The sequence below is a fragment of the Taeniopygia guttata genome, chromosome 5, assembly GCF_048771995.1.
Source record: "Taeniopygia guttata chromosome 5, bTaeGut7.mat, whole genome shotgun sequence".
Classification (NCBI taxonomy): domain Eukaryota; kingdom Metazoa; phylum Chordata; class Aves; order Passeriformes; family Estrildidae; genus Taeniopygia; species Taeniopygia guttata.
The window spans coordinates 16,804,054-16,821,058 of record NC_133030.1 but is presented as its reverse complement, the minus strand read 5'-3'; the positions used below and the strand labels follow the sequence as shown (position 1 = coordinate 16,821,058).

Here is a 17,005-nt window from a genome sequence, read left to right as displayed (position 1 = left end):
CTGTCTGAAATTGCAATTGTGGAGATACATTAGGTTGGTCCAGAAAAAACTAGTACCTTCATGCAGTCAGAGGAAAAGCTGTGTATGTAGAAGGTGTGGTTGAGCTTTAAATGTTAGCAAGTAATAAGGCACTAAATAATTTCCAGTGGGTTCAGATGAAGGGCCAGCACTGGGTCTTAGAGCTGGGAACTCACTGCTGAAAGCCGAGTTTACAGAGGTGGAAACACAGATGTCCCTTTACAGCAGGAAACAGGCAGAGTGTAATTGAACTGCAAAACCAACTTCTGCTCTTACTTGCAATGGTGTGAACTCAGAAGTAGCTGGTGGCATTACTGAAGCCTGATGTCAGAATCTACCCACATGGATAGTTTTAATGCTTTAATAAAGACATGTACCTCCTGTAGGGAGAGGGGGCAGGCTTGAAGGAATTAATGTTTTAATCATAATACCCGAGAAAAAGCTCCTTAACTGCAAGGCAGCTGGGATGATGTGGTAAATTTCCCTTAGGATTCAATGCAACAGCTTCTGAGATATTCCACTTCTCTTGTTTCCCTCTCTGTGTTGTCAGAGCTGCCACTGTTGTGCAAGGGGACTGTGGGGTCAAACAGATCTTAAGCTTTAGAGCATCTTTTGAAGGGCAGTGGATGGGAAACGTGGTTCTGTTTCTGAAGGGTCTATAGAAGTCACCCAGAAAACATGGTTACTCAAATCAGAATGAGCAGAGAGGGGAACCTAAATGAAAACGAGAGTGGGGAATGTAAAAAGATAGTACAGAATGACAGTTGTTCTCTAAGGCACAGGTAGATGCAAAGTGCAGTGGAAGGTGAAGACCTACATGGGATTTACAGGGCTGAATTGTTGGTATTCCTTATGGTAATGAAGAATTAGCACTGGGCTCTTGAGTCAGTGTTAAATAAAAAATGGGGCAGATATGTCTATTTCTGGATTCTTAATACGGTATAAGAGGAAAAGTTGTTCATTAAGCAAATCCTGGATGAATCTGGATCTTACCTCTGGAGGTAAGAAATTTCTCTTCTGAGAATTACAGCATAGAAACAGTGTGAGAAAAATGGTTCTTGGGAGAAACTAAAGCAGAAATCAAGAACATAATGCTGTATGAAGGACTACAAGGGAGTTCTCTAATTATGTACAGCTTGAGGTCTTCCTTGTGTTTCTCTTGGAGTAGAGTTTTGTGATGACAAGGTCCAGCTGCCGTTGGGGTTTTTTGTGTATAATTTAGCACTTACCAGAGCCAAGAGTGTTTCTTCTGGGGTTTTTTTGGGGTTTAATCTCTACTTCCTCCAGACTGTAGGGATACTATTCCTGTACATTTCCATTCCCATCAGTAGTTGCAGATGCTGTAGCTTGCCTAGAAGATTGCCAGCTCTTTTGAGGTTCCTCATGTGAGGATAAAGGTGTGTATCTTTCCTTTATAGAAGTACTTTACCAAAAATGCTCAGGCAACTAGAATGCTGTTGGCACATAGTCCATAGTTGTCATTTGTAGCATCTAAAATAAAACTTAATCCCATTGTGTTTCTCAGTTCTTACTGGTGCATGTTTTGTGTGGCAAATCAAGTGCGACTAGGACACCTGGATTTCTTTCAGTTTCAGATCAGGTGCACTGGTGTGGCTCAGTGATGGACAAGTGAAGGACAGGGCCCGAAGAAGTAAGAAAAACTGAATTCATTTAATCAGCTAAAAAGACAAACATTTATTATTGTTGGGGAGGGAAAAGGAAGATACCTACATCATTATAGGGGTTTTTAATCTTCCCTTGTAAAATTACTAATGGTGTGAATTCTTTAGACATCGGTTGTATCAAGTGTTTGCAGGCTTCATTTATTATCTACTAACCAAAATTAGCATTGTAGAACCAAAGCAATGCCAAGCTTTTCTCCTACATTTCTGTTGAGAACACTGTATTTATTCAAGATTTTAGAAGCAAGTCTCTGGAAACCCCTGATTGCTTCAGAAAAGGATTCCCCTTTACACTATACAGCAGGCACTGAAACCATGATACAAAATTTATTTTCATGCTAGAATTGTTTTGCATAACATTGTGCATGCATTTTACTCAGTACTAAATTGCATACAATGCTGTTGTCTTGTTTCTTAAACTTTGAGACCATTTATACTTGAGTATTTTCCTGATTTTGTACTATAAGTCCCAGTTTTAAAATAACACCTCTTTTGTTTAAAATTCATACTGATTACTTAATATGAACAATTTATGAAGGGTCTTTACGTTGGATCTATACATCAATAAAATACAACATAACCAGAGCTGGAAAATTAACCAGCTGTTACTGTCAGGTCCGAAGGAAGGTCCCATGTGTCACAAGCATGCCAACAAAAACAGACAGGAAAAAGTTTTTCTTATTTTTATACACTTCTAGTTGGATTAAAAGTTCTTGATTTCCATGTCGGTGTGATGAACTGTGAAGGCGTGGTCAATATGACCGATGACTGCCTGATTGCACTTTTTAAAACCATTACTCTTTATCTTGTATACAAAAAGAAGCGATCCATAGCAAAGAAATGTACAGTTTTATAATGTTTTACATTTTCGCTACAACAATGTATGTAAAAGTAAAGAGCTTTGAAAGAAAATATATAACTTTGCTTTTTTTTTCCTTTTTTCTCCTTAATCATACATTTGCAGTGTTTCTTGTGTGTGTGTTGTTTTGTTTTGTTTTTTGTTTTTTTTTTTTTTTAATTTTCATTTTTGTCTTCATGCAAGTCATGCTTTGGAACAAAAAAATAGATTAAAAAAAAAAAGGATCTTCTACAGTTTTGTTACATTTTGGCCGTAGAAAAAGCCTGCATCTCTAGTACAACTCCAGAACCACGAAGAATCATCCATAAAACCTGCATGGAGCGAGTTAACTTTGTCCAAATGAGAAGGTCTTCTATGCCTGCACAGTTCCACAGAGATGTTTATTAGCCATCAATGTTCATCTCCATCTTGCCTTGTCAGGTCACTCTGACTGCCTCTGTTGGCATATATTTAGCAATGACTGGACTTTCTTTGCAAAGATCTGCATGTAAAGAATACAATCAGTACTTGAGCTTCTTCCCTGCGCTTTTCACATCAAGCTCGGCATCTTAGTGTTAAAGGAAGGAGGAAAAGGTGAAATAGCTACATGCAGAGGCAGCCATATTCTTCTTCAACAGGATTTTTTTTCCCATGCAGTCAGCCAGACTGAGACCTCTCTACAGTGTGTCTGAGTATTGCTTTCAGCTTAAAAGAGGTGCCCATGCAAAGTTTCATCCTACTGTGCTTGTTTGCTCAAACTCCTGCAGGGTTCCTATGGCTCAAAAATATCCTGAGAAAAGCAAAATCTTCCATCGTTGGCATGTTTCAGCATCGACTAAATGCCTAACCCATTCCATACAGAGCCAGTAGATCCACCATTAGCCACAATAAGCATATACTAGCAGGATGCACCAGGAAGGAAGCCATCTGGTGCATCTACCCTTCATCCTATGTAGTGATACCATGCAGCACGTATGGCCCACCAGTACTACGCCAATGCCTGCCTATTGTCATCTGAGTGCTATTTAGGAGTGTTGTCACCTAAGCATCAGAAGTAACACCGTTTGCAGCGGGTGCTACTGTGAGACATTGCATCTTCAGACTTAGTCACCTGGACTATATGCAACATCGCATAGGCTAATTGAAAGTAAAGCTTTTTAGACCATTCTCTGCTACTGATCCATGCTACAAAATAGATGGGATGGGAGACCAAGAACGTCTCACTGGGCTAGGAGAGCTGTAGGGCGCAGACACTGAGGATAATCCTATCGCTTTTCCACTTATGCCAGCTATGCTGTTAAGGCTCCGTGACATTTCGTAACCTTCATTTAAAAGAAAAATGCAAAGTACAGCATTGGATCAATGACAGAATGGACTAAGAATGAGGTCAACATTGTAGCCAGTTCAATAGCATCTGCATGCACGGACATGCCGAGAGTAGTATCGCTTGCAACATGACTCAGAAGGCCGTTGGAATACAGAAAAAAATTTAAAATATATACATTAAAAAAAAAATCATCATTTCTCAAGATGGTCAGGCTATGTAATTGATCCTACAGGCAGCAACATGGTTGTACCCTAAAAAAAAGAAGAGTCAGTGGGAGGGATTTTTTATGTCTCCATCATACACTCACACATACCTCTCCCTTCCACTTCATGCATTGTGACCTCAGGCAAAATAATGATTTGTGGTATCTTTGTGGGGCAGGAGGGGGGCAAGGCAGCAAAATCCATATAATTGAATGTGTTGCTATAGAGATACTACTCCTTTGTTCTCAGCATTAAAAAAAAAATTAAAAAAAGAAAAAGAAAGAAAACAAAATTGCATGCATTCCATTTCCCTCCCTCCCTCCCCGCCTTGTTTTTCAGGCATGCACGTAAACAGCCCAGCAAGTGTACAGAGAGTTGCACAAACTATGGATGAAATTCTGTTGAAACAACAATTAAGATGCTCTCAACATGTTTCAAACAGGCCAACAATATGCTGACGTATATTACTCTTTAGCCAACCAGCCTCTGTTTCATTCAGGAGCGAGAGGAGGTTGCAGTGCATCGTGAAAACCATACATTCCCCATCCCAAAGGATGTGCCATTTGGAGTGTTCCCCTGATCCACTGGAACCACCTGAACTCGTCCAGGCTGAATGAACACGGCCAATGCTTATCCAATACAGAATCAAGTAAAAACACTTTGCTACAAAGGTAAATTTTAGAGGATATACTTTCATATGAAAGTCTTGTGGTCCTACTATATCTTTGTTGATGATAAGCGTTAGACTTATAAATACATACACTATCTATAACTGGCATTTACTATAACTATTGCCCATCATACAATGGCACATGGGAATTCTATACTCCATACTCAGTGTATGGTTATGTCATACAATCTTTGCAGTTTTAAAATATTGATTCTATCTTATACTATATACAGTACACCAGTGGTAAACACTGATTTGAAGAGTGAGTTCTTTTCCAATTTTCCCATTCCTTATCAACTTTGATGCATACAAATGTAGCTCTAATTTTGGGTTTGTGTGGTTGCCTCACATTAAATTATTTAAGCAAAACAGTCTCTTTTAAGAAGGGAAGGCTTTTTAATGGGATTTTACTTCTGTTGCTAAATAGATTATTCTGACCATTAGCAAACTACTTTTGAGAGATTTGTACCTGTCAGAAGTCTGAGAAACTAACTAATAATGATTTATTTATGAAAGGATTTTAGATGGATTATTTTCTGATTTTCAGACACCCGTGCCAACAGATGTTCATGCTTTTCCTTCTCTATTGAACTAACCAGCTATGAATAACCAAATATTTTATTTTAGTGCTCTGTTAAGGTCACTAAATAATAATTTCTTATTTTCTTGAGTATGTTTTGCTTTTGTGTTTTATCTCTTCTGTCTGCCACCTCCAAGTCTGTGCTCCTCAGAGTCTGGTAAGCTCTGCGAGCTTTCCAAGTGGCAAACTCTCATCGCTATGATTCATTAATTGGTCTTTCCTTACGGGATGGGCTAATTTAAGAACATAGTAGAGCATCCTCCACTAAAGCTTCCTGCACCAGTTGGGGTGGAAGACTCGACTGCCTAGCATAGCTGCATGGGGTAGTTACAGCTCCTCAGGCTTTTCTTTCTGAAAGAAATAGGTTAGAAACTCCAAATGCAGACATCAGGTGGTGGTTTCCAGCCCAAACGTGCATCTCTACAGCAAGCGCACTACCACGTGCTACAGCTAAGCTGACTTTCTCTTATTTATTTAAACCGGTTGCTAGCTACGTGGTTACAGGGCCCCAGCTACATACCCTTTCTTATTCCTCCATCAGGCGGGCAGGGATATTCCCCGGTTGATAAGAGGAAGCAGGGTCCATATCTCTCCCGAGTGCCAGAGCGGGTAAAGGGCAGGCCCTCATCAGGCGTAATAGCCTGGTCTATGTGGGGACAGTCTTCGTTTGCCAGCGCCGCCTTGGCCACCTCACCATTCAGTTTCGAATCTTCAAACATATAAGCAGAAGGCTATTGAAACACTATGCACTTTTATTAGAGTTCCAGCTGCAAATTAAGGGTTCACAGCTAAAGACTTCTATAGCGACACTCTAAAAGGTAGCACATCTGTCCTAGACACTGCGTTCATGTGCACTGCACCAAAATAAAATAAAGTCTGTTAAGTGGGAGGAGAAACAAAAGATGATCCCGTTAGGTGTGACAGCAGCCACCTGTAGGTCCGCACTGAGGGGCCCTTTTAGAAAGGGGCGTGCAGTGGTTCCTAGTCCTGCGAGCAGAAGACCGCGGTTAGAAATCAGAGTATGTTTTCGCATGACATCGGATGGTGCATGGATGACCTGTTTGTCATGGAGCCTACTGTCGCTCAGAACTCTGGAGAGGCAGTGGACTGAGAGTTGTGTTGGAGTATTTGAGTATATTCTGTTTGTGCTGGTTTACACCCGTGTGCGGTATTACTGAGGGGGAAATTCCTGCTCTTCCCCTCCCCAAAATTTACCCAGATGGTTTTATAGCATTTCCGGTATCAGTCATGCAGAATGGCTGTACAGGTTTTAGACACACAGAGTACGTTACATAGGGAAACACGACAGCAGAATGTGGATTTAAAGAAAACCCAATCCATTTTCTGATGTTCTCCTCTGAAACATATACACTATTGCAATGCCAGCACAGGACACTACATACACAAAACACTACAGCAGGCCATGAATTTGGAAACTAGATAGAGTAAAATTTACTCTTGGCTGTAAATAATGAAAATAGGTTGTCAGATTTACCCATTTTGCTTCACACATTCCCATGCGGATAGACTGAAAATGATATGTTTTCTCTGTGTGACTGTTTTTTACATTTATAAAACAATTTAAAGTGCTATTTACTGTAGGATTTTTTTTGGGGGGGGGAGTTTGGAAATGCAAATTAGTGTATTGAGAATATACTCGAAATATGGCACAGCTCGATATGAGTATTTTGGTTGAAGGGAGGGGAAAACAGTCAAAATGTGCTTTCTGAAGCTCCACAAATGCTGAGATATGTTAACTGAGTGGTACTGGCAGCATCCTACACCTCGGTTGCACAATGCTTATTACCTAGACACTAATTTCAATAGGATTCTTAAGTTTTAAGATTTCACTGAGTTGCAATTCCTTTCTGTAAGGCAATGGGTGATCCTGTAAGTCTTTAAGGAAAGAAACTCAATGGATAGACTTAATTTCAGTTCCCCTTCGACATCCATGTACTAGCTTGTTCTAAATGCTATATAATATTGTTCATTTAATTTGCAATTATTTTGAAGCCAACTAATAAAATAAGCCTCAAAGAAAAAAAGATACGGTTAGGTAGGGTCCATCGATCCTCTGATGGACAACAGATGAGTAGAAGGCAGAAGCATTTTCAAGTTATGCTTGTTACTTTACATACACACACACACACACACACACACACACACACACGCAGATGTAGATGACACAAACTATGCACCTATCATGCACCAGTAATTGCATTCTAGGCCTTTATTTTTCTTCTATTTAGATGTCACTGGTTTGTCACAGCATAAAAAGTTGCTGCACATCTCACCTCTGCCTCCATTTTTCTCTGTGCAGAATCAGCCACTTATTTCCCCCGAGAGGGATGTAGCAATGTTTTGTTTTGTTCTGTGAGCAATGAAATAATTAGGTCTCTTAATACATTTAAAAATGTGGAAAAAGCCATGGGGCATTTTAATACTTGTAGACACTAATTTCAATAGGATTCTTAAGTTTTAAGATTTCACTGAGTTGCAATTCCTTTCTGTTCATAATAATCACTGCTATTTAATGCCACTCTGAAAAAAAACCTGGCACGGCTGCCATAGAAACCGTGACACTGCAGGTACTGAGCCGTGTATTTAAAAATTGCTTAACTGTGTTTGGGGAGAGCTGCAGTCCTCCTGGGGAGGAGCAAAGAACTGGGCTGCTTCATAAACCTCTACTGCTACAAGCTGGTGGCTCTAATCCTGAAATGAGGGAGGCAGCTGAGTCAGCAGAGCTACGCAGTGAAACCTCAGACACCCACTGCTGCTCCTGAGCCCAGGTTTACAAATGAAATTCTTGGTGATCGAGGGCAAATTGATCCTTTTCAGGAGCTCAAAACAACTGAGCAGAGTGGTTGTGGGTCAGGCTGCTCACAGGTAACAGCCATTGATTCTCTTGGAAGCAGCTTGCAGGCTCTGTTGTGCTTGAATGGCAACAAAATTGACCTTCTTCAAATTAATTTCTTAAATTGCATTATAAATCTGTAGTAGCTTGAGCTGGAACTCGCTCTTACAGTCTCTTCAGGGTCCCTTAGTGCTGATGATTTTTCCTCTATGCTTGTTAAAATTCCACAACCTTGTTATTTTATTTCCATTCAAGAGGAAGAGAACAGAGTAGCTGAAAATGTGGGAAAATTACTGAACTATCCTATTAATGTATTAATGTCCCTTGAACATTACAGTCATGGGCCATGCCTTAGGGATCACATTCTGGATAGCCATGCTAATCCACAATGACAACTTGGGCGAATATTTAGGAAGTAGAGAAGTTGCCAGCACAGAACACTATTGCTGGTGTATATAAGTAAGTACTAAGTAGAATAGTTGTGTTCCAAACCACTGGCTACAGCACCTAATTCTCTGGAGGTATGTGATAATCTGTTACAGGAGTAAAGAAAGCATAAACATCACTGATGCCATCAGTCCACAGTTAGAAGTTCCCATTGTTTTAACTAGAAAATTGACATGCTGAACAATTTTAGGAATAAGGTCTAAAGATGGGATGAAATTACATCATTCTAGGTTGATTTTTTTAAGTTTCCATTTGTACGTTTGCTTTTTCCAAGACTGACCCTGTGTTTGAGAGAACTCCAGATAAAGAAAAACTGTGCAAGCATTGAGTCTGAATCTAGTTATACTAATGGTGTTTAAAGCTTCTAAGCGTTGATTCTGGCCTACCAAACTCACGAGTCCTTCCATCCCTGCTAGCAGAATCTGAATTAGGCTCATACAGCATTTTTTGTTCTTTAGGTTCTGTTCTATGAAGAGAAGTCAATATTATCATCTCTGTTTTACAGATGGGTAAAACTACCATACAATGAGGTGACTTGCCTACTGCTATGTAAGAGGTTATTTGCAACAAAATCTTCCAACTCTCAGCTTGGCACCTTATCTCCCTAATTGTCCTATATGTGAATACCTAGCTGACTACACAAAACATTCTCCTGCAGAGATTTGCCTGAGAGGGTGAAGAAAGTATTCAGCATATTTCCCAGGTGAGTAGTTTGTGTCACAACTACCTCATTTGTGTGGTTTCCATTTGTTTTTTTTTTTTTTTTTTTTCCCTCTCTCATCCCTCTTCATTTGTAGAAAAGCACATTAAAATGCCTTGTGTATTTCCAAAGAAATGCTGGATTTCAAAATGGGAGGAAGGAGTTCTGAAAAATATCCCTACTTATAAGAACTGCTGGATTTTGCATTAGTGTACTCTGCTTATTGTGGAGAAGCACAGTAGAGCTGCCCATGTACCTGCTGCTGCTCCATTACTCATCTCTTTTGCCACAGTAAATGGCTGCAAATTGTTACGGTAGTTTTACCAGTGCTGCTGGCTTTGATTATAAGCAAGAGTCTGACACCGACTCTCCAACTATTTGAACTGCACCTTATGTTCAGAGTGTCGGTGGACATGATTGTATGATACTTTTATTGTCTATGCTTAGAAATGTGGCACTTGTGCTGAAATAGTTCTTGCACAGGGAAAGACACCCCAGTCCTCTTCCCCAGAGCAAACACTGCCATTCTCCAGCAGCTGCCAAGAAAAAAGTTCCTGGCCTACCCTTCTTACTGCAGGTATTGTCAGAAGTCATGTTGGGGTCAGAGGTGGTGACAATTCTCACTGCTTCATCTCAGGATTGTAGCTGTGCCCCCAAACCCCCACATTTTTCTCTCCGATGTGTCTGCAGACCTGTGCAGTAGTCACTTACTCCAAAGACTGGATGAGTTGAAAGTTACTCTCAGAGGGCATCATTTTCAGTGTTTACAGGATCACTTTGACTGAAACAGGGCTAAGAGAAGCCCCACAATCCATAGCAAGGTATCCAAGAATAGTCACCTATGAGTCAATATCTGGACAAATGCAATGTGACAGATTTGTCCACATTCTGCTGAAGAAGATGGGATTTTCTCAGCTCTAGATCAGAAACACAGCATATAAGAAACATAGTTTTGGTATTTTGGTCAAATGAGGTGACTGACAATTTCCTACAGAAGAACAGAGACAGTCTTGCTCCTACCCTTGTTTAAAGGTTAAAAGAGACAAGGACAGAGCTTGAGTACCTATAACTGTCCTAAACAGACATTGGGTGACTTCAGAGCTTTTCAGCCTGTTTCAAGAGAAGGGTTTGAGAGGCAGGAAGCAGGCAGGAGCAGCTGAGAACAAGGCCAGGAAAGTAAGTTTTTTGAAAGATGAAGATCTTGCCGCTGGGGACATCTTCTCTGAGTAAAGTTACATTTCATATCCCCACCTCACATACACCTAAAAATTACCCTACCACTTTTCTAGATCCCAGCTGTGCTCTTATAGTCCTGATTCAAACCTGGGACAGCCATTATTACTGTCTGTGGATAGTCCCACTCCTGATCAATTGAGTGTCCTTTGGTTCTTTTTCAGAACATGAGGGTCATTTTCATTTTAAATGTGTCTCCAACTATAATATATACAGTAGCTGCCTGAAATGTTTTATGAAGAAGGATCTCCGTGAAGTTCCCTGACAGCAGAGACCTTTAATCCAGCTGGCTCCCTGAAGAAAAGATGGGTATGTGTTCCATGAATTAATTACTCTTCTGCATTTCAATCCTTTCACACTCTCCTGGTGATGTAAAAGGGTTGTTACTGTGGCAAACATTATCTGTGTCATACTCTGCTGGCAATGGGAAATTCTTCTTGGGATGATGGGTTTCCCTGGCTTTTGGGATCGTGACAGAAAGCTACTGGAGCAGGGGTGGCACGGCTGAGGTGAGAGAGGAGAATTGCTGTGCTTAGCTTTTCTTAGCTACAAGGCTCTTATCTGGAAGTGGGAAGTAGAGCAGCCGTGAGGCTGCTGGAGGATAGATTTTCCCAGCTGTCTTTTTCTTAAAAAAAAAAAAAAAAATTACATTCCTTTTTGCATGCTGGTTTTGCAGCATCACTTTTGACTGATAATTCTTGTGCTAAACAAATGATTATGATGAAATCAGGAGCAGGAATTCAAATATTCCAAGATACTTACTTTGGTTTGTGGAGGAGTTAAGAGCTGCTTGCTATCTGAAAATATCCATTGACTTTATATCCCTAGATTTTACTTCCCTAGTGAGCCAGCTAGGGAATATACCTCACTGGACCTGTTGTTTGTGAACAGAGAAGGACCTGTGGGTGACATGATGGTTGGAGGTGTCTTGGGCATAGGAATTATGAAATGATACAGTTTTTGATTCCTAGAGAGTAAGGAAGGGAGGCTGGCAGAACTGGTACCTTGAACATCTTGAGGCAGACATTAGGAGCATGGTTGACAGAGTCCCTTGGGAGGCAATACTGAAGGGCAGGCAAGTCAGGAAGGCTGGACATTTTTCAATAAGGAAATCCTGAAGGCACAGGGGCAGGCTGTCCCTGTGCACCAAAGAATGAGCCGGTGAAAGGAGACCAGCCTGGCTGAACAGAGAGTTTTGGCTGGAGCTCAGGAAAAAAAAGTGACTTGCACCTTTGGAAGAAGGGGTAGGCAGCTCAGGACGACTACAGGAATGTCATGAGGTCATGCAGGGAGAAAATTTGAAGGGCCAAAGGCCAACTAGAACTCAGTCTGGCTATTTCCATAAAAGACAATAAAAATCTTCCTGTAAGTATATTAGCAACAAAAAGAGAGCTAAGGAGAATTTCCATCCTTTACTGGATGTGGGGGGGATATAGGGTGACAGAGGATGAGGAAAAGGCTGAGCTGTGTAATGCTTTCTTTGCCACAGTCTTTAATAGTCAGGCAAGTTTTATTTTGGGTACTCAATCCCCTGAGATGAAAGACAGGAATGGGGAGCAGAATGAATCTCCCCTAATCCAAGGGGAAATGGTCATTGAGCACTAAGACACGAGTTTTCAGGCCAGAGGGGTCCACTCAGAGGTACTGAGGGAGTTCATGGAATTGCTCATTGAGCCCCTTTCCATCCTTTATCAGCAGTACTGGTGCACTGGGGAGATTGATAAATGTTACACTGAGTTACAAGAGTGGCCAGAAGGAGGATCTGGGGAGCTACAGGCCTGTCAGCCTGACCTTGGTACCTGGGAGGGTCACAGAGCAGATTGTCCTGAGTGCCACATGCAGGACAACTGGGGCATCAGGCCCAGCCAGCACAGGTTTAGGAAACACAGATCCTGCTTGGCCAACCTGATCTCCTTCGATAACAAGGTGACCTGCTTAGTGAGTGAGGGAGAGGTTTCCCACAGCATTCTCCTAGAGAATTTGTGTGCTTATAGCTTGGAAAAGTGCACTGTTCCTTGGGTAAAAAACTGTTTGGATGGCTGAGCCCAGAGACTGGGGGTGAGTGGATTCCATCCAGCTGGGGCATGGTCACCAGCAGTGTTCCCCAGGGCTCGGTGCTGGGCCCAGCCCTGCTCAGCCTCTCTCTCAGTGATCGCTTTGAGGGATGGAGGGCAGCCTCAGGCAGCTGCAGACACACCAGTGATCTGTTTGAGGGATGGAGGGCAGCCTCAGGCAGCTGCAGACACTCCAGTGATCTGTTTGAGGGATGGAGGGCAGCCTCAGGCAGCTGCAGACACTCCAGTGATCTGTTGGAGGGATGGAGGGCAGCCTCAGGCAGCTGCAGACACACCAGTGATCTGTTTGAGGGATGGAGGGCAGCCTCAGGCAGCTGCAGACACTCCAGTGATCTGTTTGAGGGATGGAGGGCAGCCTCAGGCAGCTGCAGACACTCCAGGCTGCTGGGAGTGCTGATCTGCTGGAGGGCAGGAAGGCTCTGCAGAGGATCCGAGCGGCTGAGGCTCAGCCAGGCCAGGTGCCGGGGCTGTCCTGGGTCACAACAACCCCAGGCAGGGCCACGGGCTGGGCCAGAGGGGCTGGGACCCTGCTGGGCAGAAAAGGAGCTGGGGGTGCTGCTGACAGCAGCTGAACATGAGCCAGCAGCACCAGGTGGCCAAGAAGGCCAAGGGCATCGTGGCCTGGATCAGCAATGGTGTGGCCAGCAGCAGCAGGGCAGGGATTGTCCCTCTGTACTGGTGAGGGCACACCTCGAGTGCTGTGTCCAGCTTTGGGCTCCTCACTGCAGGAAAGGCATTGAGGGGCTGGAGAGAGTCCAGAGAAGGGAAATGGGAGCTGGTGGAGGGTCTGAAGCACAAGTCTTGAAGAGAGGCTGGGGGAGTTGAGGGTGTTTGACCTGGAGAAAAGGAGGCCTGAGGGGTCCTTATCACTCTCTACCAGTCCCTGAAAGGCGGCTGTAGCCAGGTGGGGGCTGGCCTCTTCTCTCAAGTAACAAGCAATAGGACAGAAGGAAATAGCTTCAAGTTGTAGCTGGAGAGGTTTAGATTGGATATTAAGAAACATTTCTTCACCAAAAGGGTTGTCCAGCATTTGAACAGGCTGTCCAGGGAAGTGGTCAGGTTGCTGTCCCCAGGGTTATTTAAAAGTTGTGTAGATGTGTCACTTTGGGACATGATTTAGTGGTGGACTCATAGTGCTGGGTTAGAGGCTGGACTTGATGACCTTAAAGACCTTTTTCAACCTAAAGAATTGTGTTATTCAGTGATTTCTCTCTGAGATGTTGCATGTAAGAAAAGGAAGCACTTACATTTAAATTCCCAACTATCTTGAGTCTCTTGAGGTCAAATTCCACTCATGTTAGTAAGTTGTTTCTGTTTTAGTTGCCTGGGTAGTGTTAACTCTACATTAATATTCATTGTCCACTCATCAATTGCATCAGTATAAATTACTGTATGCTTTTATGCTGGACTTCATGGAAACTCTGCTGTGCTTCTTCACTTATTCAGAGACGGTCAGAGCATAACAGCAAATCAGGTAGTAAAGGAACTTCACACTGAGACAAATAAGCTTTTCTTGAGTTGGTTCATGACTATAGTGATTTCTGAGTTCCTGACAACTAAGAATAAGCAATAAACTTCATGCTGTCCCTCTAGAAAATGATCAGAATGTCTATCAGCTACTTTTCACCATTCTTTAAAACTTTTATGGGAGTAATTGGGGAAGATTGTCTGGCACAGAAGCATAATTGTTACTTTGCTGAATGATGTCCTGAGCAAAGCATTTAATTTTACAATCTTTGGCTACAGAAATCAATTTTATAGGCTACAGAACCTCACACAGGATTAAGAAATGTGAATCCCATGGGTGGGGACTCATTTTTGTTGTTGTTTAATCAGGTCTTCAGAGTGAAAGGGATATAACTATATTAAATTAGAAAAAGAATTATGTAGAAGATATATTAAACCACAGAAAAAGGATGACAAAATGATGAAATAATGACTTGGAAAGTGTGAGAGGAAGTTCAGCATAGAGAAGAACAGCATAGAAAATATGGGTTTAAGCCTTTGAAAATGAGCAATGATATGTTGACATAGGCACCATTGGTTTTCAAATGAGAATGACAAGAATCCTAGATTGGTAGGTTTGGGAGTGTTTTCTTCTGGAGAGTAATGAAAATTAATTTTTCCCATGCAGACTGTCTGAAAAAAAAAAGAAAGTAATTTGACTAAATAGCTCTATTTTCATACCAAGTACTTACTCTTTGCATTAATACCTCGCATCAGGTTTTGTGTCACAACCTCAGTGAAGTTACCTATAGTCTGTGACATTCCTGGTTCTTTTGCAATAAAGAACTGTATTGTAATCTCCTCGGCTGCCCAACATGGAGCTCAGGTTGATGGGAATTGCAGAAAAACTTCACAGAATAAAATGTGACAGTCTGTAACATACACAAGTTGCAAGCAACGTAGAGCAATAACAAGTAAATGTTAACAAACAGAGCGAAAGAGAGAAAGAGAAAAAAGAGAGAAATGTGAACATGTAAAAGAATTAAGATTCCTATATAACAACTTCATTTTAGTTACCCCGATATTCTAAGGCCATTAAAATCAATATCTTTATCTAGGTATCTTTATTAGTTTCCTGGATTTTATATTACTGCATATTTTGAAAGTTATTATGAAGCTCTTCTGAGTACTGAAGGACTTTACACTGGCACGAGAGCAGAATTCAGTATGCTACATGAATTATGCAGAATCCTTCCAACCCAACCTACCTCTTCAACATTTACTCACCACCATGTCGACCTGGGTCCCTCCAGGAAGCCGTGTCCCCCAGGAAAGGCACTCCAGTGACGGTGGTGACCGTCTCTCCCAGTACTAACTTGGCCAACATAGTAACGTCACTCCCAGAGAATATCACCCTTGACAGGGACTACTTCTTGAAGTGAGGTGACAGTATGTTGGCTGCCTACCTACTGTTACTGCTAGAGAAATACAGGAGCTCTAGGAAAGTCAATCCAGTGCATCTTGCTATTTACAGGCATTTTTGGATATGTGCTTAACGCAGTGCTGAGAACAGTTGCTTCTGGAAGTCCTGCATTGCAAAGAGCTCTGGAAGATCCTTCCTAGTTTCATCCTGATCCTCCTGGGGATTTACTTATACCTATCCTGAACATCTGAGAGTCTCACTAACACCAGGGGGGTCATTGACAGGTCAGGTAGAGGTTACAGAAAATGCAGTCAGGTGAGTCATGTTGCCATCTTATATTACTGCTCTGACTGAGAAATACAGTATGATGATCTATACAGTATGAAAGGTGTCTGAGACATGGAACGTGGATGAATGAATACAAAGAACAATGACAGCAGGAATGGCAGAGTGCTCGTTATTTCGGCTTTGTGCTTATAAAAGCACAGACAAAAAAGTCAACAAAATGTTCGGAGAAAATATCCAGCAAGTATAGTCCAAGAGGGATACAAGCAAGTGGAACGGGCACAGAACTGGGACCTCATACCCTACACCTCTTTGCCCCTGGCCTTTTGTAGTAACAGGTAAGGGATCTGGTGTATTTAATCATACTGCAGTAGAAATGCACTTGTTGCACAGAGGTGCCTTTTCCTGCATCTGTCCTGCAAACACCAACCATACTCAGTACAGCAGAAGGAAGAGATGCCAAGAGCATCTCTTTCATATTCCAGGAATGCATTCTACACTGGATGACATAGGAACCATGTGTTTGAGAAATAGGATTTACCATATTTATATCTCTTTGTGCTGAAGGATTGTCACAGGTTGGCCTTATTTGGCTGAAGTGCTTGTATCTGTGTTTTCCCATTACTCAAAGTGCCTTGTGCTCATTAGGTTTTTAAGGCATGAAAACTCCTAAAATTTATTATTTAGTTCTGCATTTGTTTTTTAGCTTAGTGCAGTCCTATCCCTAAACACACACAGCCGTGGCTCTGGCCCACAGGGTTTGTGTGGGGAGATTTTATAATTTTAGAATTCTTTTTTCATGTCTCACCTGGTGCCAGAAAAAAGCAGGAAACATCAAGTACTGTGCTTGGATACATAGCTCCTCCTCTTTGTTTTCAAATTACTTGACATAGGGGATGTTATTTTTTACTCACATTCTAAAGTCAACAGTAGTACAAGTGACACCCACCAGTTTTATCTCTACAGGAAGTGGCAGATGAATAATTGTACAAGGTATTACATTATATTAGTTACAGATTCTGCTTTACATGTGACCCTCAGCTGTGAGATTGCAGGAATGCCACATGGGGCAGGGGGCAAGGAATAGATCCAAAATGCTTACACAGAACTGTGGGCCTTTAACTGACAGTATTGAATGAGAGCTGCAGTCACCTGTGATCTCTTATGGAGAAAGGCAGCCCCGGAGGACAACTCATGTCATAAATGAGTGGATTACTCTCAGAG

General features: G+C 41.9%; 1 protein-coding gene across 6 annotated transcripts in view; it reads right to left on the bottom strand.

The window, feature by feature from the left end:
* The window catches only part of KCNC1 (potassium voltage-gated channel subfamily C member 1), a 123,097-nt gene that overhangs the window by 15,755 nt on the left and 90,337 nt on the right, over nt 1-17,005 (bottom strand). Inside the window, exons 3-4 of one of the 6 annotated variants that reach the window (XM_012574108.5) lie at nt 5,839-6,027; nt 1,689-3,860 (exon numbers count right to left, since the gene is read on the bottom strand). The exons of 1 other annotated variant lie outside the window; for it this stretch is intronic. In XM_012574108.5, the coding sequence (XP_012429562.1) occupies nt 3,724-3,860; nt 5,839-6,027 (326 nt within the window). In that variant the 3' untranslated portion in view covers nt 1,689-3,723. Of the gene's footprint in view, nt 1-1,688; nt 4,117-5,838; nt 6,028-17,005 lie in introns of those variants that run through there. 4 more of the 6 variants (XM_002197833.7, XM_072929696.1, XM_012574107.5 and 1 more) reach the window with 4 other exon arrangements.